Here is a 27,670-nt window from a genome sequence, read left to right on the forward strand (position 1 = left end):
AGCAAGTGTGAGTGAGAAGATGGGAAAGCAAACACGCCTTTTGGGGAAATGGACAGGAAGGGTTTTAACATTAGTTGGGGAGAAAGCTCCTTGCTATCACCCTGTTTCCCAGCCCCTCTGCTCCCGTAGGAACAGCAGTGGCCAATCTAGGGACAACCAGGAGGAAATCTAGGGCCAGGCCAAGGCAGGCATGGTGGCTACTGATGGAAGCCCTCAGATTTCCTCAGTGGTGGCAAAAAAATACCATGATCACGGGCAGAAAAATACCATGATCACGGGCAGAACACAGGAGCCACTGGACAGAGGAGAGGTTCTTGGTGGGGTTGGGTGGGTGTGGGGGAGCCAGAAATTTGCTGTACACAAGTGCCGAGTTGAAAGCTATTTTCAAAATTACGGCTACTGTGTGTTAGACATGGTGCATAATTTATCTTTTTAATTCCTTCATCAGGTCAGGAGACAGCTATAACTTTCCCATTGTACAGATGAATACCTGAGGCTCAGAGATTCCAAGAAGTCCACGGTGACCTGACTGGAAAGTGGATGAGCTGAGACTGGAACTCAGGTCTAAGTGAGTCTTCCCCAGCAGGTGCCTCCCACTGTGGAAGCCGTGGAAGGGACCTCCCTCCTGAATGGGACTCTGGACAAGGTAGTGTCCCAAGGAGCAAGGTTCCCCAGCCCTGAATGGCGTGCCTTTTCTTGGCTGCCTTCCAGACATCTGTTCTTGCACCCCTGAGCCACTGACCGCCAGCCACCTTACTGGGGAGCCCTCTTGGTCATATGAGTACGGACAGCCCTCCGTGCCTGGGACACCACCACTCAAAGCAACTTGTTTCCCGACTTTTCCATCCTGGTACTCAGATCACAGCAGGCTGGGGAAGCGAGATGGAGGGTGCTGGCCATAATGACCTAAGGGCTGGGACACGCAGTCAAGCACTGTGGCAAGAGTGTGGTCCTGGGGGTAAGAAGATGCATACTTTGCCTCCTCCATCTGCGAGGAAGAACTTTTGGAGCAGGAGGTCTTTTGAGGCCCTGACATTGTCTGCTTGGCCCTTCATTAGGTGGCCCCAGTGGACTAGGCCATCCAGGGCATTGACCCCGGCCAGGCAGCCCCGGGAGACACCGTCCAGCAGATGTCCGTCTGTCATGGTGTGGTCGCGCTGCTGTAGCCAGTGGTGCATTCTAAGAATACGTGACGTGGAGAACCCTTTCCCTGGTGTGTTTTGGGCAAGCAACCCTACCAGGGTCCTGCAAAGAGCAGGGCCGTGGGTGTGCTGGCACAGGGCCACTGCAGGAGCAATGTGTACTCTGGGAAACTTCACAAACGTGGCTGGGCCATTCTTTTATAACATTTGATCTCTTCAAAGGATGGTGTTTAAAAAGTTTACACACTGATGTTTTCTGTTTCCTTTATTACCTCTCATGCTGATTCCTCCCCACCTCCACTATTACCTGCTCTGAATTGATACCTGATAATAATGATTTTGAATAACCCATTCTATGGTAATTCTTCACTTTCCTTAGTCAACTGACTTAGTCTAAGAGCAGGCCAGAATTTTGTCACAGCTGGGTCTTATTAAATACACCAGAATAACTGTATCTTTAATCTACCCACCCCTTGACACCCTGGGACTTGAAGACAGCCCTAGTGTGCTGCCCCCGCTCTCCCCACCAGAGCAGGCCTCAGAGCCCGGTCCTGCCCAGAGAGACCCTTGGATTTTTAATCAAGTCACCTAAAACCGACTGTGGACTCGCACCTCCACTACTTTCCACAGGATGCTGCTCAGTTTTTTTCTAAAATTTCAGACAGTTCCAGCCCCCAAGGGAGATCCTGGCCAAAGGGATGCCCCCATCCAGCTCCAGGTCACCTGGGGATGCCTGCTTGGAAGAGGCCATTGTGCTGCATCAGAGTTTGTCCTGTCCAGCTGGTGAAAGCCAGCACTTACAGGCCGGGCACTGAGGGGTGCTCTCATTCCGTCCTCACAGCAACACTATGAGGTTTCATCCCCATTTTACAAATGAGGAAACCACAGCACAGAGACATTACGTAACTAGTCCAATGCCACAGAGCCTGTAAATGAGAACCAGGTCTTGAAACAGGCCCCGATTGCAGAGCCTATGAGCTAAGAGGCTGTGGCACGCCACTTCGCCTCTGGTCCCAGCTCAGAGCCTCTCCATGAAGCCTCCCCTGAGCCCTCTGCCCCTCATCCCCTGCTCTGACTCTGAATAGCACCATCTTTCTGGACCAATTAGCAGAGTCTGTCATTTTATAGACTCTTGCTGCATTTTCAAGTTCTGTCTTAACTGGGTAAACGGATGACAATCTTGGGAGGGCAGGGGCCGGGGAGCTGCATCTGCAGGCCTTCTGGGGCCAGCACAGGGCCTGGCACACAGTAGGCGCTGCTTCTGTCCTTGCTGACTAGGCGTCACTCGCAATGGCCCCACTGGCTGCGGGGAAGGCCCCACCCATCCTCTCCTGGCTGCCCCCAGTGGAGGCTCACTTGGTCTGGCCAGTTCATCCCAGCATGGGCCCGGGGTTGGCTGACGCTCAGCCCCTCTCCTCTGCCTGGGTCTGCAAAGAGCTCACCGCCATGTTATTGGAAAGGCTTCCAAGAGCTGGAAGCCAGGTTCACTCAGAGGGTGCACCATGGGAGGAAGGGAGGAGGGTAGGGAGGGAGGGTGTAGGGAAGCGTCCCACAGCGGGGAGCCCAACAAGAGAAGGCAGGGAGGAGCGGGCAGTGGAGTAGAGACCCCACGGCTGGGTGTGCACCAGGCCAGCCAGGGGCCCACCGCGCAGGGTCCCGTCCTCCGGAGCACGCCTTCCTCTCCATCTTTGTGTTCACTCCGTTTGTTCCCCAACCTTCCTGGGGTCCAGTGTCACCTTGAAGAAACCCACCGGCCGGAAGGAACTCATCCCCACCTGCCCAAACATTAACCTGCGGTCTGTTTAGTGCAGCTTGTCCTTTCAAAAGCCCCTGGTTCTCCCTGCCATGCACCCCAACTGACAGTCCTCCCCAAGGTGCCCTCATTCTGGTCACTCACCCTCCTCTCACCTCACTGCCCCCACCACCCTGGGGCCAAGTCTGTGCCCAGGCCGCACAAGCAGGTACAGATGTCACTTGATGAAAGTGGTTCTAGGAGGTCCCCATTCCCACAGAAACCGCCTCCGCACTCCGCCCCGAGTTACTGTGCTTTAATCCTCACACCTGAAGTCCCCCCATTGGAAACTTAAGTCTCCTCTTTCAAAGACAGACACCCCTGAAGGGGGTAATGTGGTTGCCAGAGGCTTTGGTAGCTTCGTGTGGGTTAGTGTAATGGATTCGCTTTCTCCTAATAACTGGGTCAGATCATCAGAAACAGAGGATGGAGCGGGAGTCCTGAAGGGGTGCTAAGAGGCTGGGTGGGTGCGGTGATTCTGGAACACAGAATGATTCCTGGATCGGCAGGCTCCATGCAGGTGGAGGAATTTGAACAGTGAAAGAATAGCATGAAAGGACCAGGAAAAAAAGTTTTGCTGCCCTGCACAAGTATTGCTAAAAGGGAGTGATGCAAAACTAAGGGTTGGGGCTTCCCTGGTGGCGCAGTGGTTGAGAGTCCGCCTGCCAATGCAGGGGACACGGGTTCGTGCCCCGGTCTGGGAAGATCCCACATGCCACGGAGCGGCTGGGCCCGTGAGCCATGGCCGCTGAGCCTGCGCGTCTGGAGCCTGTGCTCCGCAACGGGAGAGGCCACAACAGTGAGAGGCTCGCGTACCGCAAAAAAACCCCGAAAAAAACCTAAGGGTTGAACATACACTCAGGGGGTCTTCATAACCTGGTTAGAACCCCAGAGTTTAGGCAGTCCATACTCAGAGTGGAATGTTCACCGAAAACACACACACAGACACCCCACACACCCTCTCCAACACAGAATCCAAAAGAAGATACAGCAATGCTCGGAAAACTGCCTCAAACATATTTCCTTCCAAGCTGCCAGCGGAGGAGGCCCCACAGATCAGTAGGAGGCAGATCAAGCCCGTTTCCTTTTATTGAAACTTCTCCCCTTCTAGAACTTCTCCTTCTCTGCAGGTCCAGGCCACAGAGACATTAATCCCCATTCAAATGAACCTTCAAGGTTCTTCCTTCATTAGAAAAAACACCTCTCAAAACACCCCCAAGCAGCGGCTCTAATGTCACCGAGTGTATGTTCACCAGGAAGGGAGGGAGGGAATGGCTCTGGGCCTCACCTGGCCTCGTGCTTGTTGGGAGGCAGATACGTGACTGCCCCCCACCCCGCCCTGCTTCCCCTCCCTCCAACAGCTTTAATAAACACTGATGATTTCAGTCCTTCAAGCACAGCTGTCCTGCAAGCTGTCCAGTCAGGGGTATGGGGTGGGAGCCAAGGGCTGGATCTCCAAATAAACCAGCCCTCCCTTTCCCGCCTCTGCCCGCCTCTACCCAGCAGGTGCGTGTTGAGGAGGAGGGCATGGTCTCTGGCTGAGACCAGGGATGACAGAAGAGTTTTCTGAGCCGCCTGCTGAGGCCACAGCCCCAGTGGGGGAGGGGGGAGGAGTAGAGCTTGCAGACAGGGTTAGAGGTGAGGCCGCCCTCCAGACATGCCATGAACTCAGGCCTCTCCACAACCCTCCATCCAAACCAAGGGGCCCTGAGACGGCACTTCCGGGGGCCTCAGGTTGCCTCTCTGGTTCGAATGTGTGGCACGTTATCGGAGGACAGAAATGGAGTGTTAGTCAATTCGTCACCTATAGGAGGTGTGTGGGAAGCGGCTAAATGGAGGAACGAACGAATGAATGTCTGACACTCTGGGCTACTCTTAGAAACAGCAGTAGAGGAAGGGGAGGAAAGCTATGGGGACTTCAAGGGAGGTGGGTAGGGATGCTACTGAGGGGAGTGGGAGAAGAAAGGGCTACCGAATCATATTCTACCCCGTCACCGTGGTGCACACAGCCCGCCAGGCAGCTCGGACCCTCACAGAGCGTGACTCCCTTATCAAGTAACTTCCATTTGCATGACTCCTGCTAAATCCTCCTCCAAGAAGTTGGGACAATTGTCCTCTTAGAATGTGACACTCAGAACTGTCATAGCTGAACTTCAGAAACCATCCACTCAAGGGCTCTCTGAATTTTATTTCAGCAGCAGAAGCTCCCTCGTAGAAATAAAACTTCATGCAAAAACAGACTCACCCTGAACTGTTCTGCTTGAATCAGCTCCATGAATCCCTTTGGAGACGCCAGTCTAATCCAACGCCTCGTTTTGAGAAAGGAAACTGAAGCCCAGAGAGGTCAGCCTGTGTTCTCACTCTCCGTCACAACCGCCTTCAGGCGCCTGGTCCCCTCCGCTGAGCATCTGCTTCAGTACCTCGTGGGTGGGGCCCGGCACATGTAATCTTTAAAATGTTTCATAGGTGATGACGACCTGGAGTCAGGTTTAGGAACTGCTGGATTAAGCACTGCTTGAAAGTGAAGAGTAAATTGGTAGCTGGGCCCAGCTGCTTGAGAATGATATCCAAGAAGCTATTGGAATTCATTTCCGGTACTGAGGTCTGCTTATACTGAACTTGATGCCACTGACTGAGATTTTAGCATGTTCTGGGTGAAAGGATAATTCTTCACAATCTTTGGCAGTCTTTCAAACTAGGTGAGTCCCCCCTGAACCACTCGGCTCCTATCTACCTCTGTTAAGAGTGTGACTCCAGTCAGTTCCATAGATATGACAAGGGGATGAAATTATTTCATCATGGAGCTGAAATACCAGTGTGAAATAGAGCACCCAGCCACACCTAGCAGTTTTGCCTGAATCAATGGATCTTGCCACCAGCTCAAGGCCCGAACAGGAACGGGACGAGGTGGCCTTGTGTTGCCCGGCTGCCACCTGGTTATGATGTTAGCTCTCCAACAGTTTTATTCGTGGTCCCAAAAGTGTCATTTAACACAATAAAAAGGTCAGGATCTTAGTCGTCTCCATCGAAGTCCCAAACATTGAACAGCTTGTCCAATGAATGTCACATTTATTTCCCTTCAGGTCAATTTCTTCCTTTCCCAGGGCCTGGTTTTCCATCAGCAGCTGCATCTGGATGAAGTGGGGCTGAGGGAGCGGGCCCCACTGCCGGCTCTCTGGAGCATTCCTTGGGAAAACAGAATGAGAGCACCGACCCCTGCATTGTCCCATAGAAACTTATAGGGAAAACCTGGTGAGAGGTCTGGGACATGCAGAGGAAACACCAGGCTAGGTAGGATGATCAAGAAGTTGAAACACATGGATCTCACTGTAGGTACAGCAAGCAAATGTGACTTAGCTGATTCCAGAATATTTCCTGGGTGCTGCTTCCTTGAGCATATAAACCCTTAGAAAATAGGATGGCTACAATTAAAAAGGCAGATATTATCAATAAATGTTGTCAAAGATGTTGAGAAACTGGAATCCTTACACACTGCTGACGGGAATGTAAAATGGTGCAGCCACTGTGAAAAGCAGTCGGCAGTTTCCCGAAAGGTAACACATAGAGTTACCATCTGACCAGCGATTCCACTCCTAGGGATATAGCCAAGAGAAAGACTAACCTATGGCCAGACAACATCTTGTGCGTGAATGTTCATAGTATTATTGACAAGAGCCAAACATGGAAACAACCCAGCTATCCATCGGGTGATGATTGGCTAAATAAAATAAAGGAACATTATCCAGCAATAAAAGAAATGAAACACCGATACATGCTACAGTGTGGATGAACCTTAAAAACATGTGAAGTGAAAGCAGTCGCAAAAGGCCGCATATTCTCTGATTCCATTGATATGAAATGTCCAGAACAGGCAAATGTATTTAGAGATAGAAAGTAGATTTTTGGTGACCTAGAACTGGGGAGTTGGGGTGAAATGGGGAGTGAGTGCTAATGGTTACGGGGTTCTTTTTGGTGGGATGAAAATATTCTAAAATTGATGGTGGTGAGGGTAGCACAACTTTGTAAATATACTAAAAACCACCGACTTGTACACTTTAAGTGGGTGACTCGCACGGTATGTGACTTATATCTCAATAAAGCTGGTATTAAAAAAAACCAACAAACCTTAGAAAAGTTCCTGTTATTTAGGTTCTGCTAAATAGAGGCGTTCTCTGGTAGACTTCCCCAGGGCTTAAAAGAAGGCACGTATCAACAGGAATTAGGGTCACTGTCACCTCTTACTTTTACCAGTAGCCTCACAAAAAACAATGGATCAACCCGTTAGCTCCAGAAAGAGCAAAATTAGCCAGAAGCCACAGCCAAAAAAGCAACAGCCCTGAGTGTACGTGTGCACACACGTGTGTGTAGGCAAGGCAGAATTCTTCTGAAGGCCAAGTTCAGCTCTGTGATATTATTTGGGGAGGTCACGTGTACATCTGCTTCTGGTTTGTATCTAATTTGAAAAAGCCGACACTGACTGTGTACTCTATTATTAGGCAGTTTTTTCAGTTCTGTGTCTCGGTGCTGCTCTACTCAATTTGTTCAGAGGATGAACTCACTTCTTGACAGATGAAGAACATCCCGCCCCGGGGTTCTGGCCCAGGAGGGGCAGGCTTCGGTCGTGCCAGCTTTTCCCCTTCTGCACCTCATGTGACCCGAGCCAGGCCACTACTGGGGAAGAGTTCTTACCCCCGGGGGAAGCTTCCTTCTCGACTGCTGGCCTCCTGCAGGTGGAGGAGATGCGGGGGTGACGAGGAAAGGGAAGGAGGCCCACTCTGGCTGGTCCCCTTCCAAGCAAGGCCCCGATGGAGGGGGCCTCCCAAAGGGAACAAAAGGGAGTGAGACAGGAGAGCACACGTTCTTCTTTTTCTAAACACAGGCTCGAGATGGACAAAGGGAAAGTTAAATTATGCTGCAATTTTGAAAGTCATCCACTGAAGATAAACTCTCCCTTCAAAGGAATTGCTCATCTTACTCCATCGTGGTACCTTGGGGTCTATCAGTATTCAAATTTATGAAGCAACGACATGCAGAATATATAGTACAAAGGGCCCATTTCATCACCCCATTCCTCAAGTTATCTGTTTTTGGCTAAGTCATGAGAAGTCCAGCAACTTAAAAACCAAAACAAAAACTAACAAGCGCGCACAAAGATGGAAAAAAGTCCTCGGTGGAAGTTACTAGGAGGCAGGCAGCTTCAGAAAGGAAAAAACACAATCTCTGACTAATATGAAGGAGACTCCAAATTGCTCTTGGCAACAATCTCTCAACCCCAGATTCCCCTCCCTCTATTCATCTCCACAGTTCCCAGCCAAAGGAAAATAAACTGAACAGCTCTCTCCCTGGCCCAACCTGTAGGGCTGCACGGCTGAGCAAGTGCTGAGCAAACGGACATCCCCACGAAATTATCTACCTGTGCAATCGCTGTATACACGGGGCAGCCAGGCGGGGGCTCACCGCTCTCATCAGGCCGATCATCTCAACATTAGGAGAAAAATGCCTTTATTCTGTCACCACGACATCAAAATGGAATACAACGTGATCTTGTGACCTCAAAGCCAAGAGATTTAAAAAAAAAAAAAGAAAAGAAAGAAAAGAAAAAAAAAGAAACAAAGAAGAAAGGAAGAGGAAAATCGTCCTCCCCAGAAGAGTTGGTGTCAGTTCTGAAGAAGTAAGCCCGCAGAACATCCCTCAGATGGGCTTAGCTTCAAGGCTAGATTTATCAGTTCACCTTCCTCACAAAAGTGAGAGTTAATTTTAGAGGCAGTTATCTTACACCTATTATACCATTCAAGATGGAAGGAGAGTTAACAGGCCAAATGTCCTGAAATATTTATGGCCGCTCTGTGTCAAAGATTCATCTGACACCGTTTTATTAGGACAGATATGTCTGTTCAGCTAAAGCAGAGATGGACAGGAGCATCGGGGAATGGCATTGTGAGTGGAGATATAGCGGATGGAACACCATCTTTTCAGTTGAGTCCTGAAACACCCTGGCAGGCGGGGGTGAGCTGCTCTGAGAGCTATGGACAGTCAGGAGACCTGGGTTCTAGTGCTGGCTTCACTACCAAGTCCTGTAAACACGGACCAGCTTCCCCAACGGTAGGATGAGGGGCTTGGAGCTGCAGCTCCGGCCCTGAGAGTATGGAAGGTGCCATTGCAGCCGCTGAGGAACGAGGGTGGGGGCCGGGAGTGATGCTCTTGGGGCAGCTCTCAGCCTGGCTGGCACTGCTGCAGAGAGGCACCAGTCCTCCTAGAGGCTGCATGGGATCTTGTCCTCTCCAGTTTCGATGCCCCAAACTAAAGGTTCATCTTAGAATCCATGGCTGTAAGCCAGTAATCTGAACAGCAGGGGCTGAAACAGCTTCCTAGGCACTATGTGCACTCCAGGGACCAGTCCTCATGACTGCAGCATGGGGACACTCACCATTCCAACTGCCCACCCCTCATCTTCTCCCAGCCCCCCTGCTGCCTCTCCTCCTTCACGGCCATGCTTCTGTAGCACCTTCCCACACACTGTCTCATTTCATTCACTCGATAGTCACTGAAGGATGTACTGTTACAATTACTATTCCCATTGACAGAGGCCAGGGACCAGGTCAGAGTTCACTTACTAATGTATGCCAACACTCGGCACGGTGCTTGGAATCACACATTAGACAATATGACAGTTGTCGAATAAATGATTGACTGATTGAATGGAAAGAAACTCAGGTTCAAGAAGGTTAACATTGGATGTAACACATACTATTTTGTACAATAATTATACCAGAGTGATGGAGTCCTGTCTCCTCAACTAAAATGAAACATTCTAAAAGATGGGTGGTATAATGGGTAGCTTGGATTCCTGGTTCTGTCGCTAAGTAGCTGGGCAGCTTACTTAACCCCTTTGAGCTTCAGTTTCCTCATCTGCAAAGGGGAGCTAATGATTCATATCCGATGGGTTGTGTGGGTTAGAGGAGATAAAGTATGCCAAGCACACTACCTGGCACATGGTAGATGGTCTCTGAATGTCCCATCCCTCTCTTCCCTGCCCGTACCCTCTTTGGCTTATCTCCCACAGCTGACATGGCAGGATAAGACTCGAGTTCTATGACCTTCAGGCCTTTGCTCTTTTGGTCTTCCTCCCTCAGGGTCCTGCCCCAAAGCCTCCTCTTATTTTAAGCCTTTGTAGACCTTTGGCTGCTAAAGTGCCTCTTCTCAGATCCCAAAATGGCTCTCCCAGTTGTCTCTCAAGGAAAAGTTGATTCAGGGAAGGGCCCAGCGTGTAGCTTGTGACTCTTTTGACTTGTTAGAAGAGATCTGGAGATCTATCCAGAGGAGGTCCCTGAACCCTTCTAATTCCTAGGATTTAACTGGGTGATGGAGTGGAGCTGAAACTTGAACCTGGCAGGACCTTTGCCCTTCCTATCCCTCCCCTTCCACAAAAACTTCTATGACTGGAGAAAACTGCCTGATTGTTTCAACCACTTCCTTTACTTGTTCATATTCCTGCATTTGGAGGGATTGTAAGGGGTACGCCACCCGTCGCCCAATGAATCGCGGGAATGAGGCTGCCTCCTGTGCAGAGCCCAGTACCAGAGGTTAAAAGAAAAAGGGCAGCCGTCCCCGGCCCACCGTCCACAGCCGGGACAACAGAAGCCAGAAACCAGCACGACCAAACCCGACGACCCACGGAGCCCTGACCACAAACAGGAAGAAAACTGCACCCGCTCGACCCTCAGCGCCGGCGTGTGTGTGTGTGTGGGGGGATGTGTGTGTGCAGGCTCTTTCCTGAGTCCCTCCCAGGCCAGCCCGCGGCCGCTGCGGGTACCCTGCTGCAGGGAACCCGGCGGTCGCGAGGGCGACGCGGGTTGGGGCGCGCGGAGCTGGCCCGTCCCACCCGGACCCGGCCGCCTCTGGAGCTCCGGGACCCGGGCTTGGCTCCACCGCCCACCCACGCCCAGGTCAGGGCACAGGGAAGGGTCCCCACCCACCCGGTTCTGCTGGCGATTCTGCCCGGGACGGCGACGGGATTCCCTCCGGCTCGCCCAGCGACTTGTGCCAATCCCCCTTTCATTCCTGCCCCTGTCCTGACTTCTGCCAGGAGTTACCTTGGCTTTCTCCCTGCCCCTGCCCCCAAGTTTTGCATCTGACATAGGGGGGGGCAAGCTTTTTTGGGGGGAGGGTCTTGAAACTAACAATGTCTATCGACCACTACCTTCCAGAGTGCCCCTCGCACTCTCCGCTGTCCCCTTTCTGCCACTCCAAAACCTGACGCGAGGGCCGCGGGCGCTGAGAACGCGAGCAAAGTTGCTGTATTCCGAGTCCCCGATTCTTTCCTGCGCTGCGCTGGGAGGTAGGCGGCCGCGCGCCCCTGCATTACCGCGGGGGCCCTAGCCCCGCTTTCCCCAGCACGCTCGTTTCCAGCCCAGGCGCGGCTTTGAAATTCCTCGCGGACGCCGCCACTCACGCCCGGCGAGGGCCAGTCCGAGCCGCCACCCGGGCCAGGCGTCCCCGCAGTGCCCGGAGAGGGGATGCAACCGCTGGGCGCCTCCTCCCCACCCCCGCCTCCACGGCCGCCTGCCCGGAGCCCCGAGCCCATCCCAGCCCGCTCCGGCCGAGGCCGCCGCAGACCCACCTGGCCGCCCCGGGGACGCCGCTCGTGCCTGGGTCGTGTCCTGAGCGCCGCCAGGGTCCCGGGCTGGGAATCCACGCGGCAGCGCAGCTCAGGGGAGCCTGCCGCAGCCGGCGGGAGGTTGTCATTGATTCGTGCTGGGCGAGTTAAGCCATTCCAGGAGTGGTTTTGAGAGAGCACTCCCACCCCTCCCTCCAACCAGAAGTATTTGGCAGGCAGCCCCTTTTTGTCCACCTGTACTGTTCAGCGCGGGACAAGGACCAATTTCACTAGCCGCGCTTTACGCCTCACTTTCTAATACGAAAAGTAAGCCCCTTCGTAAAGGTAAAGCAGAAATGAAAGCAAGGGTAGTGGAGGAGCTTTTCCCCCACTTTTCTCCTGGATCTCTCGTTTGTTTATTTTTTCTCTAACATTTCACAAAATGCCTTACCATTTATGTCAAATCAGGGATGGCTTTTCATTGTTATTGTTTTTTTCTCCAATTCTGCATGTCTTTTATTTTTAGAGGCAATTTTATTTCCATTTGCCTGAAACCTGAGCCCAATAAAATTACTAGAATTATATGTTTTCTCTTTAAAGGGTCGTGAGTGTAACTTATCAAATAAAACACTGCACAGCAAGCATTCAAGTGGCAAACGAAAAGGAGGGAAGTGCAGGAAGTAAGCACAGAACCGTGGCTCCCTCCACGGGGTTGCCCAGGGAACTTGGCCCAGAGGGAGTCCTGAAGCCTGAAGTGGGAGCACCTACTGCCCTATTCTCCCCAACGACAAACACAGTATCACCAGGCTGTCCCTGGCTTTGTCGCCATTCTAAGACTGACTCAGAAATGCCAACCGGAGACCCAACAGTCCACATTTGGGGTGGGCCAGCCACCCATCCCAGAGAGGTGTGGCGGAGCGCCCTTGCCCAAGCTGTTCCCTGAGACCACACACCACGCCCACAGGAGCTCGGAGGCTCCTGCTGCTGTCAGACCTTTTACCCAGAACTGCCCTTCACCTGGCGGGAACCTTCACTAACTCCTGGGTACCTAGGCTGGTGCTTCTCAGAAAGGGGGGAGGAGCCAGGGAGGGAGGGTCCTTCTTCCCCGGAGACCAGCTGCCTGGTGTGTGACGGAGACTCAGCTCAAAACAAATGAGACCAATGAGAGACCTGGCCCTCCATGGCCTCTGCCACTCTTCACCGGCAGGCCACAAACATTAAAGCATCCCAGGACCAGAGGTAAATCCCAGAGGCCCATCAGTCTATGAAGGCCCAGGATGGGGCTGAGGTTGGCAGAACCCCAGGAAGATGGTTCAGACTTCAATTCATCTCTTCCAGCAGGTGCCCCCTGCCTGAAATCCCAGTGTTAGTGATTCATTCCTTTGTGGGGCACGCCCTGCACAGAGCCTGCGCCAGGCAGGCAGATTTGCTTCAGGAAGGCAGGAAGGGTCTCCTTCTGTAGTTCTAAAACTGAAAAATACCCATGGGTCAGGGGCAAGAGTCTCCACAAGGGGCTGGAAGGAGTTTGTCAGACCTTCTTGTAATGGTGGGAGGGTCACTGATGGCAGCGCGTGGGGGTGGAGAGGCTCAGAGCTAGGGAGGGGTGGGGAGGGGAGGGGAGGGGAGGGGAGAGGAGGGGAAGGGAGGGGAGGGGGTGCTAAATCAGGGAATCAGGCACTGAAGGTCAGAAGGGAAGGTGCTTAATCAGGGTTGGTGGACAGCTTCCAAGATTGGATGACTCCATATAGCTTTTTATCAAAAACCATGTACTCCCGGAACGCCCAAGCCAAAGAATGAAAAGTTAAATCCCTGTGTCCACAAAGGCACTAATTAAATATCCACTCAGGCATAACTCCATACTCCACTCCTAGAACCAGTAGGTAAAGGTGCCAGCGCATGACCTGGATGGAATCAGCATCAATCCAGAAGTGTTTGTTGTGCACCCAGAAGTTGAGGTTTGCCACAGCGGCCTGGGTGGAGGTGGGGTGGGGTGGGTGCAGTGGGGTGTCGCCCTCCCCTCGAAGCCTCACGTCTGTGGGGAGATAAAGCACAGGGGACCAGTCAGCGTGGGGCGGGGTACCTAGAGCACTATCCGGGGTCCATTAGGAACAGGGCGCTGATTCTGCAGAGCAGACAAGGAACCCAGGGCAGTCATGAGGATAGGACTCATCTGGAGAGCGCTCCAGGAACTGGTCCAGGCGGACCTGGAAGTCTGTGCTGCTGTGAGCAGGAGGGCATGTCAGGTGGGTGGAGTGAAGGCTGGGGGAGGGGGCAGCTGGCCTGGTTTAGAGGGTTCTCCCAGTGGATAAAGCATCAGGTTGGGGTCTACAAGAGAATCAGTTTATGGATACAGCTTCCAGCTAAAAGGAGAGAATACAGGGCTTCCCTGGTGGCGCAGTGGTTGAGAGTCCGCCTGTTGATGCAGGGGACACGCGTTCGTGCCCCGGTCCGGGAAGATCCCACATGCCGCAGAGCGGCTGGGCACCGTGAGCCATGGCCGCTGAGCCTGCGCGTCTGGAGCCTGTGCTCCACAACGGGAGAGGCCACAGCAGTGGGAGGCCGCGTACCGCAGAAAAAAGGAAAAGCATAGAGATAAGCGGAGAGAATACAGGGCAGGGCCTGCTTTGGAGGGAGGGAGGATTAGAGCACCTCTTTCAAACCCAGCTGGAGCTCGATGTGGGCAGAGGGAGTGGAGGAGGGAGGCTTAGGGAGGGGTGGGGGAGAGCTGTGCGCCCAGCCCAGCCTACCCCCAGGCGGTTCCTCCTAGCAGGGCTCCCGCCCCTGGACCTAAGGAGCGTCTGAGTAGGCCAGTGGGTGGTGCCAGGGGTGAGGATACTGCAGCCAAGAGCCTCAGGGGAAAGTTGGCCACGGTCCAGCCCACCGGCTGGGTACCGCAGTGGACAGTGGATGTCATTCCTCCCTCCCCCTTAATCACTGTGTGTGCATGCCCTGTTGGGACACACCCTTCGGAAGGGCTCTGGGCAAAAAGTGGGGAGCCCTGCCCCTCTGCCCCTCTGCCCCTCCAGCCTCACCTCCCTGTTCTCAGCCCCCATGCCAGCTGCCTTCTGGGAACAGGAACATAAAGGAGTCTTGGAGGGTGGGGTGGGGAGAGGGGGGTGGGAGAGGCTCCCAGAGCCACACAGAAGGGGCTCAGGGCGGGCCAGACTCCAGATCTGTTACTGTGCATTTCCTTTGGGGGGGGTGGTTCCCTCCTAGGCCCTCTCTGGCCCCCTCCCCCTTACTCTCCCTCCTTCCCGCCCCACCCCCTTCCTGGGTCAGGTCGGTCAGAGCGCTTGGAAACAGGCTGGCTTACAGACGCCTGGCCTTCCACATCTCCCTCCAAACCACCACACGCCCTTGTTCCAGGGAGCATGAAAGCATCTGCTCCAACCACCAAGCGGCGGCTCGGAAGGCTAAACAGACGCGCAGGGAGCAGATCCGCTACCGCCAACTTGAAACGCTAGCGGTTGCCTGGTCATCAGCTGTGACACAGGCACGAAGACAGCTTCTGTACAAGCAGGCACACACACACAATGTGTATAGAGAGGTGGACACACAGATGGCCCGTGCAATCCGAAAGTAGTAATCACTCACATCTATTGAGAATCTACCCCTCATTTAATCCTTCAAGCACACCATGAGGTAGGTCCTTTTATTTTCTCCATTTTACTGATGAGGAAACTGGGGCCCAGAGAGGTCATATCGCTTGTTCAAGGTCACACAGCTTGATAAATCACAACCACTGGACACGATGCCTGGGTCTTTGGACTCTGCTGCCCAGAGGCTGAGCCCAGGGTTGGGCTCTGGCACTCTGTCTAGTTCCTATAACTGGTTCCCTAAGAAGCAGTTTGCTTTGCTAGTGTGTGCCTCAGTTTCCCCACCTGCTGAGCAGGCAGAATAATGACTCTTACTGAACTGAGAGGCTGTTATTAGGCAGGAGGAGGCTGAGATGGAGGTTAGACTGTGATAAAGCGCTAGAGCAAGTCTTCCCTAGAGGACACACATGGCACTGAGGTTGAGTGTTACTCAGGCTGGAAACTCAGAGTCGCCCTTGCTGCCTCCCTCTCCTTCCCGCCCCTCCCCCCGCCCCAGCCAAATCACCACTTGCAAGGCTCCAATCTCCAAGGTAGATCCCCAGTCTGCCCTCTACCTGCGTCCTCCACCACTGCCCTAGCCACCAACCCTCTCCTCTTGACTTGGGCGGGACCCCCTACTGGCCCCCTGTTCCCACTCCTGTCCTGCTTCCACCCAGTGCCACACAGCTGCCCCGGTAATCCTCAGACGTGCATCTGGCCATGTCGCAGGGCACTTAAAATGCAGTCCAAACTGTTCACTGTGGCCCACGAGGCACGGAGAATCCCTGCTTCTCTCCCCAGACTCACCCCTGCCTTCCGCCCCCATCCTCCAGTCACCAGCAGATACACCGAGTTCCTTTGCCTTCCTGTGGTGGGACCTTCCTTGGACTGACATGCCCTCCCCTTACCTAAGGTCTTGAAGAAGCGTCACCTCCTCAGAGAAGGCTTCCTTGACCACCACGGATAGAAAATCTGCCCCCCATTATCTATTTCTGACCCTTGATCGAAGCACTCATGCAGCTCGCTTACTTTTATTTAACAGCATGTTTACAATTAATTATGTCCCTCCCACCAGAACAGAGGCTGCTTGTGGGCCGGGGACCCTGTGTGTCTTTTTCACTGTGTGTACCTGGTACTCGGTAGCCTCCTGGCCAATATGTGGGGGAAAACGTTTGTAGAGAAAACCCTAGATCCAGGAGGACTGGATTTAGTCCTGGCTTGGCCACTGGCAGGCTGTGTGCCCCTGGGGATGTCACATGCCCTCCCACATTTCCATCCTCAGGAAAGGGGGACTATGGATGAGATGATGACCAGGCGGATGCTGTGCAGCCAGGCTAGTGCCGAGAAACAAACAAGAAGACAGTCCTGGCCGTAATGCACTTGAAAGGGCTTCGAGAAGGTTTTGCTCCTGTCGTCAGCCCTGATGATTTTTTATGTGAATCGGCTTGTGAGGACTGAGGGCATTCCCACAGCTGTGACCCATCCACCCCCTGCACATGCTGCCACGCAAGCATGGAAACAGGTTGGTCCAGAGCAGCAGTTATGACCTCCGAGAGGACCAGCAGGAGACCCAGCCAGGGCTGATTTTATCTGGGGATTTCCACCCAACAGCCATGCTCCCCCGACACCACAGGTCTGAGGGCCCGACCTCTGATGAGGCCTGTGCATGCGGTGCTTTGAGTTTTCAGTGGCTTCTAAACCCATCACGCTCAGTCCCACCACAACCCTGAGTCCCACTTTGCAGATGAGGAAACTGAGGCTTAGATTAAAAAGCGAGTGAGTGGCAGAATGGAGATGTCTGAAATCAGTGATGCAAAACTCTCGTGAGATTAATAGTCTTTTAAAAATTTATGCATATGAATATATAATTTTAAAGAGAGTATTGATCTCTCTGAAAAAACATTTGAAATTCTTCCATAATAGAGAAAATTTGTGAGACCGAGGCGAGATGGTGACCCGTAATCCCACCACATTAGGCAACATGACGGCCATGCAGGGCCACTAGTCTTGCCTCAGTGCTCCCCCCTCCCCCCAGCCAACATCGCTGTGTCTCACTGGAGCGTACAGTCCGCCCCCCACTAAATGCAAGCTTCACCTGACATCCCACTTTGCACTTCTTAGGTGCTCAAAAAACGTTTAATTAAAATTTGAGAAAAACTCAGCTGTGGCTGGAGCACAAGGCGGCACTTCAAGGGCACCTGGCCTCTTGCATCACGGCCCAGCTTCCTGTCTGATGACAGACCGAGTCCTCACTATTCTGAAGTCCCTGGTTTGTACTATTATCGCATGGATGTACCTGTAATCACGCGATTCTATCACTTTGGTCCTAAGATCAGATTTTATTGAAATGTATTAAAATACCAATGTGAGATAACAGTTCATCACGGTTTCGCATCAAGAACAGAGAAGGAGTGACGACAGAATCTAACCTAAGCTTATATAGTCATAAAGTTTATATCCAAATCTGCTGGTTGCCCACGCTGCACACATTTCTGCCCCTGGGTCGTAGGGCGGCAGACCCATCCTCCAGACCCCACTGGCCAGACTCCTTGACCTAAGTCCCCGACTTCTTCAGGTACACAGAGGTGACCCAGGGGAGCCGAGTCCTGTGGCTGGCTGGCCTTTGGCTTCCCAGTCCAGTGGGAGCTGGAGAAGAAGGCGAGGCCCAGTGGGGAGGCCCAGACACTCGGAGCCCTCCCTCCACCTCTCAGGTGCGCTGGGAGACCAGCCAGAGCTTGTCCTGACCTCGGGTGGGAGCCTCTGAGAGGAGGTACAGGCTGAGGACAGGGTGTCAGGGTGCCGGAATTGTTCCCTCTGGGGAAGTGAGGGGGAAGTACCCTGCCTGGCTGGGCACACAACAGACGGGGCGAGTGAGCTCACAGCCTGAGAGTCCCAGGGCTGCCAGGGCCTCGCCCTCCTCCCAGATCGTATCGGTGCCACCCTCGGGAGGAGGGGAGGGGGCCACGAGCTTCCGCAGAGCGGCTGGGTGACTTGGCCTGTCACCACCAGAGCAAGCTGGGCATCTAGGGGAGGAGGGCTTGGCCAAAATGTGGCCAATGGGGGCAGTGGAGGGAAAGGGGGCCACACTACCAGCCAGGGAGGCGGCCTCCCTCCTCTCTTCCTCCCTCCCTCCCCCTCCCTCCCTTCCTTCCTCCCACAGCTATATACTGACTGCCTTTCTACTTAGGCTTCGGCTATAAAGTGAACACGTGGACATGTCATGTCTCTGTCCTCATGGAGCTGACCTCCCGGTAGGGAAAGACAAGGAACCATCTACCCCGAAGTCAGCTGGGTGAGGCCAAGTCTTTGTCCTTTGCTCTTTTCCTAGGGGAAACCACTGCTTTGTGGTCTCCCGCAGTCTTTCACCTCATTTGATCCCCACTCTGAGGGACTGGGAGAGCAGGATTTATAGCTCCCAGAGAGCGAGGAAATGGGCTCAAGGGTGGGGAGGTGACATGCCCAAGGTCACACTGGGTGCAGTGTGAAGCCCCTGCCTGGAGCCCCAGCCGCCTGTCTCCTTGCCCAGTGCCCCCAGCGCCGTCTGTCTTCCCCAGCACAGTCACCTAAGCTTACCAGCAAAGCAAGGAGAGGACTTAACTCCGCGTTTCTAGAGATACCTTTTTTTTTTAAAGGGGATGTTTATGCACTTAAAAAAAAAAAAAAAAAAAGGAATATAAAAAAAAAAAAAAAACACTAAAAAGAGAAAGAGAAGGAAGAATGAGAAGAAAGAAAAAAAAAAAAAGAACTAAGAACCTCAACCTAGACAAACAACTAATTTACCTAATATTAAATGACATTTGCAAGACAGGACCCTGTGGGTCTAGGCAGCCTGGGGAGCTGAGGTCCAGGCTGCACCAGCTGCAAACTCTGGCCTCGACCCAAGTTCCCTTTGGTAAATATGGTGAAAGTTGGCCTGTCCATCCTGGGTCCCTGCAAATGTGTGAGGCCCCCTTACCCAACCCTTGGGCATAACCTGGGTGCCCACTTATCCCTTAGCTGGTGTTTGCCCAGGAGGAGGAAGGGTGGTGACAGGAACGGGGAAGGTAAGGCAGGGCTGTGTGTGTGCAGGTGTGCTCGTGTGGGTGTACTGTGTGAGGAGGTCGGTGAGTAGAGGGAGTGGCAGCTGAGCTGGGTGGCTGACTACTTGCTGGGGAAGAGGGACACACCAGCCCCTTCTCTGTTGGATGAAGCAGTGAACAGGGCTCCAACACCCTCTAGGAAAGTGTCTGCCCTAACTGGTCCCAGGGTGCTCAGGCAGAAGTTGGCCTCACCCCTCCCCTCGTGCTGGTCAGCGTGCCATTGCCTGCCAAGGTGGGGGGCAGGGGGCACTGAAAATGGCTAGGACAGCCCACAACCCTTCCGGAGGGCCAGACAAGCCAGCCAAGCTGGAAAGTCAGCCCAGTGACCTTCACTCATTAAAGCTGGTGTTTTCATTAAGGTCAAGGGTAGGCTAGGATGAACGGGGGAACAAGGCAGAACTGAATGGTCATGATGGAGATCAAAACAAGGGCCTTGGCCTCCTACAAGGACCACATCAAAGAAAAGACTCACTGTTAACCCCCAAGGACAGGAAAATAATCATAATCATAATAGCCTCAAGCATTGTGCTAAGAGTTTTGCAGGCAGTATTCCTTTTAATCCTCCACAACAATCCTATGAAGTCTATACATTATTATTGCCCTTTTACATAACGGCAGCTCAGAGCCAGGATTTGAACCTAGGTCACAATGACCACCTTTAAAAGTCACTTTTAATCCTGAAAAACGGCATAAGGTAGTTCAGAGTATTTTTGGACTTTGAATGGAGTGGGAGAAACCAGAGTGAGACAGAAGGTAGGACCTGTTGATCAAAACAGGGGGAAAGCCCTTATCTGAGGCTGTCCACGCTGTTTGGGGCATCTCAAGGCCATCTGCCCATCAGCAGTGAGCTCTAGGACAAATAAAGCCCTTGGTAAAGACTTTACATTTCCTTGAAGAAGAGGAAGGTATAACAGCCCGCACTGTGTGCTGTACGGGAGTGTGGGCTGCAGTGGCTGGGACGTGGTGATATCGCTCAGAATACGGATCCTAATCCTCCGCTAGACTCCCTCGACAGTAGCTGCAATGCATATTCCTGGGCCCATCTTCAGGCCCACCGAATCAGAATCTGAACCCCAAGTCTCCATTTTCACAGACCCTAGGGGATGCACGTTGACGTGGCAGAAGCAGTGGTGACTGGTAACTGGTTGGTTTGGCCTTGCTGATGAGTGGCCCCCGGTTAAGAGTCAGTGCTGTGCGAAGCCACTGTCACCGACCTAGGTCCTTCAGGTGTGTTGGGGGTGGAGGGTGGGGACAGGGATAGCACCTTAGGCATGTTCTCTACGTTGACCTTTTTTTTTTGCAGTACGCGGGCCTCTCACCGCTTTGGCCTCTCCCGCGGCAGAGCACAGGCTCCGGACGCGCAGGCTCAGCGGCCATGGCTCACGGGCCCAGCCGCTCCGTGGCATGTGGGATCTTCCCAGACCGGGGCACGAACCCGTGTCCCCTGCATCGGCAGGCGGACTCAGCCACTGCGCCACCAGGGAAGCCCTACATTGACCATTTTTAATACCTGCACAGAGCGCCAGCGAGCAGACACACCATTAAACATGTAACCACTCCCTACTCTTGGACACTTGCGGCTTTTCCATATTACAGATAATATTAGGATGAACATCGTTATGAATCTTTCCCCCGTATTTTGGATTAGATTCTCAGAAAAAGGGTGAAAAGCATATGAACAATTTCATGGATCCTAACATATAACGCTAAATTGCATTTTCTGAAAACTTGCACATTTAGGCTGACCCTGCAATGGTCAAGAGTGTCACTTTCACCACAGGGCTGCCAGCATTTCCACCATTTCACTTTAAAGATAAGGAACTGAAGCTGGACTGTCAAAGGGACCTGTGGCCTGTCCGAAGTCACACTTAGTAAATGCCAGAGCTGGGACAAGAACCCGAGGATGCCTTGTTCACACACCAGGGTGTCCTGCTGCTGCTGCTGACTTTCTCAATCTCCAGCCAGGCGGGACGGAAACATCAGGGCTGGCACGTCACTCCCTCTCTGCCCCACTCCCACCAGCTCTCACTTCAGCTGCACGAGGAGCTCATGGTTCAGTGCTTTTCATTGTTCTTCTGCCTCTAAAAGCGGGGTCTCACCTCTGCTCAAGCTCCCTGCCCTCCGCGAACCCTCTTCTGGTCACTCACAGGAGGTCATTACATACCTGAACTGTGGGTTAGATGTAGATAAGTGGGTGGGGAAGCAGTGGGACAAAGGCGAGGTGACACGCAAAGGTGACAAAGACCGGCCAGACTGACCAGAGCGGTGGGTGCCACAAGAAGAAAGATACAGTGGGAGGGCAGTCGGGGCCTGGCGTGCCAGACTAGCGAGTTCAAGTGTGGGGGGCCTTGAGCACATGTCTAGCCAGCCATCTGCTGCTATGGGGACAGGGGTTGTTTCCATAGGAAAGCTGGGCTCTGACAGGGCCCTTAACAGGGTGTCTCAGTGGGCTTCAGAAGGTCCTTGAACCCCCAGCTAGACCATATGTAAAACTGCATTGAGTATGTGAGCATGTTCATTTTTCTGGAGTGATAGCCCAGTGTGTTCATCAGATTTTCAAAAAGGTTTCTGACTGCACCCCCCTTCCACAGTTCAAAACAAAATTAAAACAAAAGGTTTAATTAAATTTAAAATTTAAATTAAAAGTGAACTAGAAATATTAACTTCGTTGTATGAGTTATATATATTTTTTACCCATGGTAAAAAGAGAGGAAATAATTACAGATGGTCCTTCTCAGATAGGTAGATGGTAGATAGATAGATATATAGGTAGGTGAGAGATAGATAGATAATTGATAGATGATTGCTAATGATGGATGATTGACAGATAATTGGTAGATAGAACAGATCTACGTTTCACACATAGTTACAGTAAAGAGTTCTTATTTGTGCCAGCTAAGTTTTCTTCTTTTCCCTGCATGACAGGGCGCTGGAGGAGCTGGGAGGTGCTGGAAAACCTGGTGCCGAGGTGCTCAGATCACTGCCCTCCAAGGATGATCAGAGGCAAAGATAAAGCCTTCGTGAAGTGACAAAGTCAGTTAGTGGGAAAATGGGACTTGGTTTCACAACTTTTCCAGAGCCATCTCGCGCATGAGATGGGACGCACTTGAAAGCAAACACAGTGAGCCCTTCTCGAGCACTTAGTGCATGTCAGGCACTGTGCTAAGTGCTTTACAAGTATTACCTTGTTTGCTTCTCAGCAGCCCTGGTGGTTTGGGCAGCACTATACATCCTATTTTACAAGAGAGGAAATGGAGGCCCAGGGATGTGTAGTCACCGGCCCCAAAGCAAACAGTGGCAAGTGGAAGAGTGGGTACCGGAAGCCAGGTGGGCTGGGTCACGGAGCTGGGGCTTGATACAGCCTTTGACAGCAGCTGTGTTGCATGGCCAGTAATCCACCCCATTTCTATCTTCTGCAAAAGGGCTGGACCCTGAACAGCTTGGCCCTACTATTCTCTTTGCCTTTAAAGGGATAGTTTAGTGAATATACTTGAAATTATCCAGGCTGAATTGTCAATACTTGCAAAAAAAAAAAAAAAAAAACATTGATAGTAGTAGTAGTTATAGTAATACCTCCCATTTATTGAGCATCTGACTCAGACAATATACAAAAGGCTATATAGTCATTTTCTTAATTCCATCCTTACAACAAGCCTCCAAGATGAGTATCAGGGGGTCCCTTTTGCAGATAGGGGTACTGAGGTCCCAGGAGGTTTAGATTACCTGCCTGAGGTCAGCTAGTGAGTGGAGGGGGGCTGGACTGCACCCCTGCTCTTATTCTCTGTCTCTTGCTGGTAATGCAGGTCACAGAGGTGCAGGGGCCAGCTTTCTGGTTGGGGCCCACCTGATGGTTGGGGCATGGAAAAGGCCCAGGTCAAAAGGAAAGAAAGGAAGGAAGGAGAGAAGGAAAGGAAGAAGGGAAGATTGGAGGGATGGAGGGACAGAGGGAGGAAGGAAGATAGAAGGAAAGAAGGGAGGAAGGGAACGTGGGTGGTAGCACAGGACATGTGTCAGGCAGCACCAAGATATTGATGAATGACCCAAATTGAGAGTTGGGATTTCAAAAGCCCCACCAGAAGGGGGCAGTGGCCACTGGCCACAGTAAGTGAAGCAGTCCCCGCTGAGTCACTCATTCCAGGATACAATCAGAGGTATGGCCCATGTCTTTTTGAAATTTGGCTATAGTCTTTGAGGCCAAAACTCACTACCCCATAAAATGTTCTTGTGAGGTGCAGGTGAAGGTGGGAGTATGCCTTTTTGATTAAAACAAGTGGCTCTTTTAGCTCCTCCCCTCTCTTGGGTTTTCATCTTGATTCTGGAAGCCCTAGGGCCTGGGAGGCATGCAATGCAGGAGGCAAGAGGGACAGCCAGGCCCTAGGATGGAACTAGAAGGGTGGAGCTGGACAGGGTCATAGCTGTGGCTCAGGGTCATGGCTGGGAAAACCTGAAGGGAGAACAGTGCAAGTCAAGCCCAGAGGCCAAAGCTGGACCCAGAGTCTGAGAAGCCTTCGGGGCAGAGCTTGCAGCCCGTGTTCCAAGTAAGCAGGCAGGGGTCAGGGCAGGCGTGCTGCTGACACAAGCGGCCATGACCAGGGGTTAGGAGTCCATCTGAACAGTCAGGAGGAAACAGTCTGGGCTGGATCCCAGGCCCTGGTAGGGGGAGAGGACCCCCTCAAAAACGACCCAGCGAGCCTGGGGATCCCCAGGCAAGATGGCCGCTCCCTTCCGGGTGGGGCAGGGCTCCGCATTCAGAGTCCTGGGGCTCTTCTCTGGGCTTGAGCTGAGCTTGACCAGGGAGAGCGGGCCTCCAGGAGGCCGCGGCTGGTGACCGTGTCCCAGAAGCCAGGCTCGCCTTCCACGGTGGCCTCCAAAATCTACCCCATCCACTTCTCAGAGCCTTCACTCCTCTGCCCCTACAGTCCTCTTGGGCCTGGTATTTTCTTTCATTTCAGAGAATAAAACTTTGTGTTTCTTTTTTTTTTTTTTTGCAGTACGCGGGCCTCTCACTGTTGTGGCCTCTCCCATTGCAGAGCACAGGCTCCGGACGCTCCGTGGCCATGGCTCACGGGCCCAGCCGCTCCGCGGCATGTGGGATCTTCCCGGACTGGGGCACGAACCCGTGTCCCCTGCATCGGCAGGCGGACTCTCAACCACTGCGCCACCAGGGAAGCACAAACTTTGTGTTTCTTGATCTTGAAAGTAACATACACGCACTGAGGAAGCCTCCCTGTGTTGAGGATCCTATGACCAAGGCAGATTTTTCACCCTGATTCCCTCACTAGCCATTTTACACTGAGCATTCTTCCCTGGTGCACTTGCCCCACCCCCTATCCCCCCACTTTTCACTGCTTCATCTCAAGTCTTACCTGCAGGTGCCTCTGGCTGGCATCTGTGTAGGTACTTAGCTTAAGCAAGCCACGTTGTCACTGCTAAGTGCTCAAGTCCTAGTCTCTTCATGGGAATTGCTTAAACAATCGGAAGAAGTTTTCATAACAGAAGCGGGAGAAACCCTCCCCCTGGCGTTGCCACTCATCAGCCAGTGCTGCCTTCTGGAAAGAGCCCATACGAGACTCTACCCAATGTCCTCATTTGCTCTATCTGGTTCCAGGTAGGTTTGAAACCAGAAAATCAAATATGTTAGAATTCTGCCTAAAACAAGAGCAAATAGGCCCCTGCGTGACATGGGGCTCCGGGAATGCGTATTAGAGCCTGTATTCGGTGACTTCTTTTGGTGGTTCAACATTGTCTTACTTTCCGTTCAGATTCTTGGTTGTGTCCCAGACAGAGGAGGAAGGCAAATAAATGAGGTTTCCCTGTACCTCTAACATTCTTTACTATGTTACATGGGCTTCATTTCTTGGAAATGTTAAATTATTTCCTTCTTGTGATGCTGGAACATTTGTATGGTGTGGTCATCTCAGTGCGGGGAGGGGGATGCTCCTAGGTTCCAGGTTTCGCTCCTCTGCCCAGGCTGAGAACCACTGGTTTAGTGCAAACAGGGCTATACTAGAAAAACCAGATTTTTAGATCTTCCTTTATCTTTTTTTTTTTTTTTTTCCCCCTGCGGTACGTGGGCCTGTCACTGTTGCGGCCCCTCCCACTGCGGAGCACAGGCTCCAGACGCGCAGGCTCAGCGGCCATGGCTCACGGGCCCAGCCGCTCTGCGGCATGTGGGATCCTCCGGGACCGGGGCACGAACCCGTGTCCCCTACATCGGCAGGCGGACTCTCAACCACTGCGCCACCAGGGAAGACCTAGATCTTCCTTTATCTTGAATTGAGCTGTGTGACTCTAACAAGACTGGAAATAGAAGCATACTCAAACTGTCAGAGCTGCAAGGCTCCTCGGGGCCCCTACAGACCCACACCCTCACTTCACCCTTAAGGAAATAAGGTGTGTCCAAGGTTACAAAAGAAGCTATTGGCTAATCGGCAAATACCTCCTCCATGGGAGACTTTATGAAATAATTAACAACAACATCCTGTGTAGGAATGTGTGCATTTACAACCCATCTTGTTCCGAAGGATTTGAGCCAGCTTACAAGTATGCCTACAATGCAAGGTAAACACACATAAAAAGTAAGAAAGAGAAACAAGGCACAGGGCAAGTAAGAGCAAAGATGGAGCCAGGCTTGAGATGAACACTGGCAAGACCTGTGTGCTTAACCTGGCATGGCCCAAGATTTGGTACCAAGATGCCCAGCAGTCAAGAGTAGGGGGAAATATGCCAGCCCTATGAGGCTCTGCTTTCTTGTTCCCTAGGACTTGCTATTTCCCTCTCCAGGCCTCAGTTTTCCAGTCTGTCAAATGGACAAATCCTGACTTGTAGGATATTTGTGAAAATCAAGTTTAATCTTGTACATAAAAGAAAGCACTTGAAATGCACAGTGTACGAAAGGGCTTATCATTTTATCTTCTTGCTGTGTCTCCTTGTAATGAGTTAAACACTATTCATTGTCCATTGGCTGATGCTGCCCCCAGACTTAAGCGGCTCTAGTTGGTCAAAGTTAATTCTGTATGCATTCTTAAGAACATCAAGCATTGTCCAAACGCTGCATGAGAAGCCTTATAACATTTTTTGAGCTCCAATTAAGCCTATTTCCAACATCATACCTTTTCCCCTTTCCTTGCTTTGACTGGGAAAAATTAAGACACCTAGAAGCAGCAGGGAATGTAAAATTCTAACGTGAAGCTTAAGTACCCCCTAGAAAATTCCTGTTTCCTGGTGCAGGAGTGTTGATGGATAATGGAGAGGAGAGAACAGGGTTGGGGCAGGGGAGAGTGGGCCCCTTCAGGGGCCTCTCCAGCTGCAGTTTGGCAGGCACTGACCAGACCTGTCACTCAGAGTGTTTCCCCAGACTTATGTGTTGGGGTGGATGGAATAAGGTATCTTTTGAACGCAGAAATTTTAGCTAAAACTTAACTAGTGGTCGGGAGTGAGCATGCTGGAATTCCAAGAAGTGGGAGGGGACAAAAAAGCCACCGAGTCTGAGCGAGCAGAGCTTTGGGGGCCCAAGTCGGCTTCCCCTATGTGGCTCTTGCCTGAGGTAATAAACTGGAGGTACCCATTGAGAAGAGCTTTCCAATAAACAAGGGGAGTCATAGCAAAAGAATCATGTAAATACCATAACAACATATAGACAATATGTCTGCTTTGGGATTGAACGTGGGAAGGTCACTATGGGCAAAAGTGGTCCAGCATTCTCCTTGGGAAGCCATTGGTCTCACAAGGTCATTGCTACCAGAGCCCACTGATCTGTGGGGGGACAAGCGAGCAGTGGGATGAACCAGCCTCAGCTGGGACGTGGTCACACGAGAACCTGCCCTCCTGTCTGTAGAGCCCTTCACATTTCTCACAGTTACTATTTGAAGGGTTAACTTTGGGTTAATATCATCATCCCCATTTTATAGATGAGGAAACGAAAAGCCGGATTGGTTGAATTACTTGTCCAAGTGGCAAGAATCTGGTTGTCCCAGCAGGAAGGCAGCTTGGAATCCTGGCTGAGAGCATGAACTCTGGATCCAGACTCTGCGTCCTGGCTCTGCCACCTCTCGCTCTGTGACCTCACGTGAGTTCTTGAGCCTCTCTCTGCCTCAGTTTCCTCATCTGTAAAGGTGGTTGGGTGGATTACCTGAGTCAGAACAGACCTTGACACATATAAAGTGCCACATTAGGATGTTAAACACATCACCCCCAGCTCAAAGCCCACCTCTGTAGCCCCCAAACCAAAACAGACCCATAGCAGGATCTAAGTGTGTGCGCTCCACCCTGCAGGAGAAATTCTAACCCCACTCAAGCGTCATGGGGTGGAGAGAGGGCTAGAGTGGAGGGGAGGTGGAGATCAGGCACCGGGCACGCTTCTCCCGCGCCCTGGGGACAGTCCTGCTTCCTCTCCCTTCGAGGACTTTGCCACGGAGGAACACACAGGCTCGATAAACCTGTGCCAAGCAGGAACGAGATGGTATCCGGGCCGGACAGGCTGACAA

General features: G+C 52.3%; 1 protein-coding gene across 5 annotated transcripts in view; it reads right to left on the reverse strand.

The window, feature by feature from the left end:
• ZBTB7C (zinc finger and BTB domain containing 7C) overlaps positions 1-27,670 on the reverse strand; it is a 379,259-nt gene that overhangs the window by 86,756 nt on the left and 264,833 nt on the right. Inside the window, exons 1-2 of one of the 5 annotated variants that reach the window (XM_027118458.1) lie at positions 11,555-11,641; positions 5,180-6,120 (exon numbers count right to left, since the gene is read on the reverse strand). The exons of 2 other annotated variants lie outside the window; for them this stretch is intronic. Coding sequence is in view for 1 of the 3 variants with exons in the window: in XM_027118455.1 (XP_026974256.1) it covers positions 11,555-11,679 (125 nt within the window). In the remaining 2 variants the exon portion in view is untranslated. 2 more of the 5 variants (XM_027118459.1, XM_027118455.1) reach the window with 2 other exon arrangements.

The sequence above is a fragment of the Aethalodelphis obliquidens genome, unplaced genomic scaffold, assembly GCF_003676395.1.
Source record: "Aethalodelphis obliquidens isolate GAN/ISIS:26980383/991018 unplaced genomic scaffold, ASM367639v1 scaffold19, whole genome shotgun sequence".
Lineage (NCBI taxonomy): Eukaryota > Metazoa > Chordata > Mammalia > Artiodactyla > Delphinidae > Aethalodelphis > Aethalodelphis obliquidens.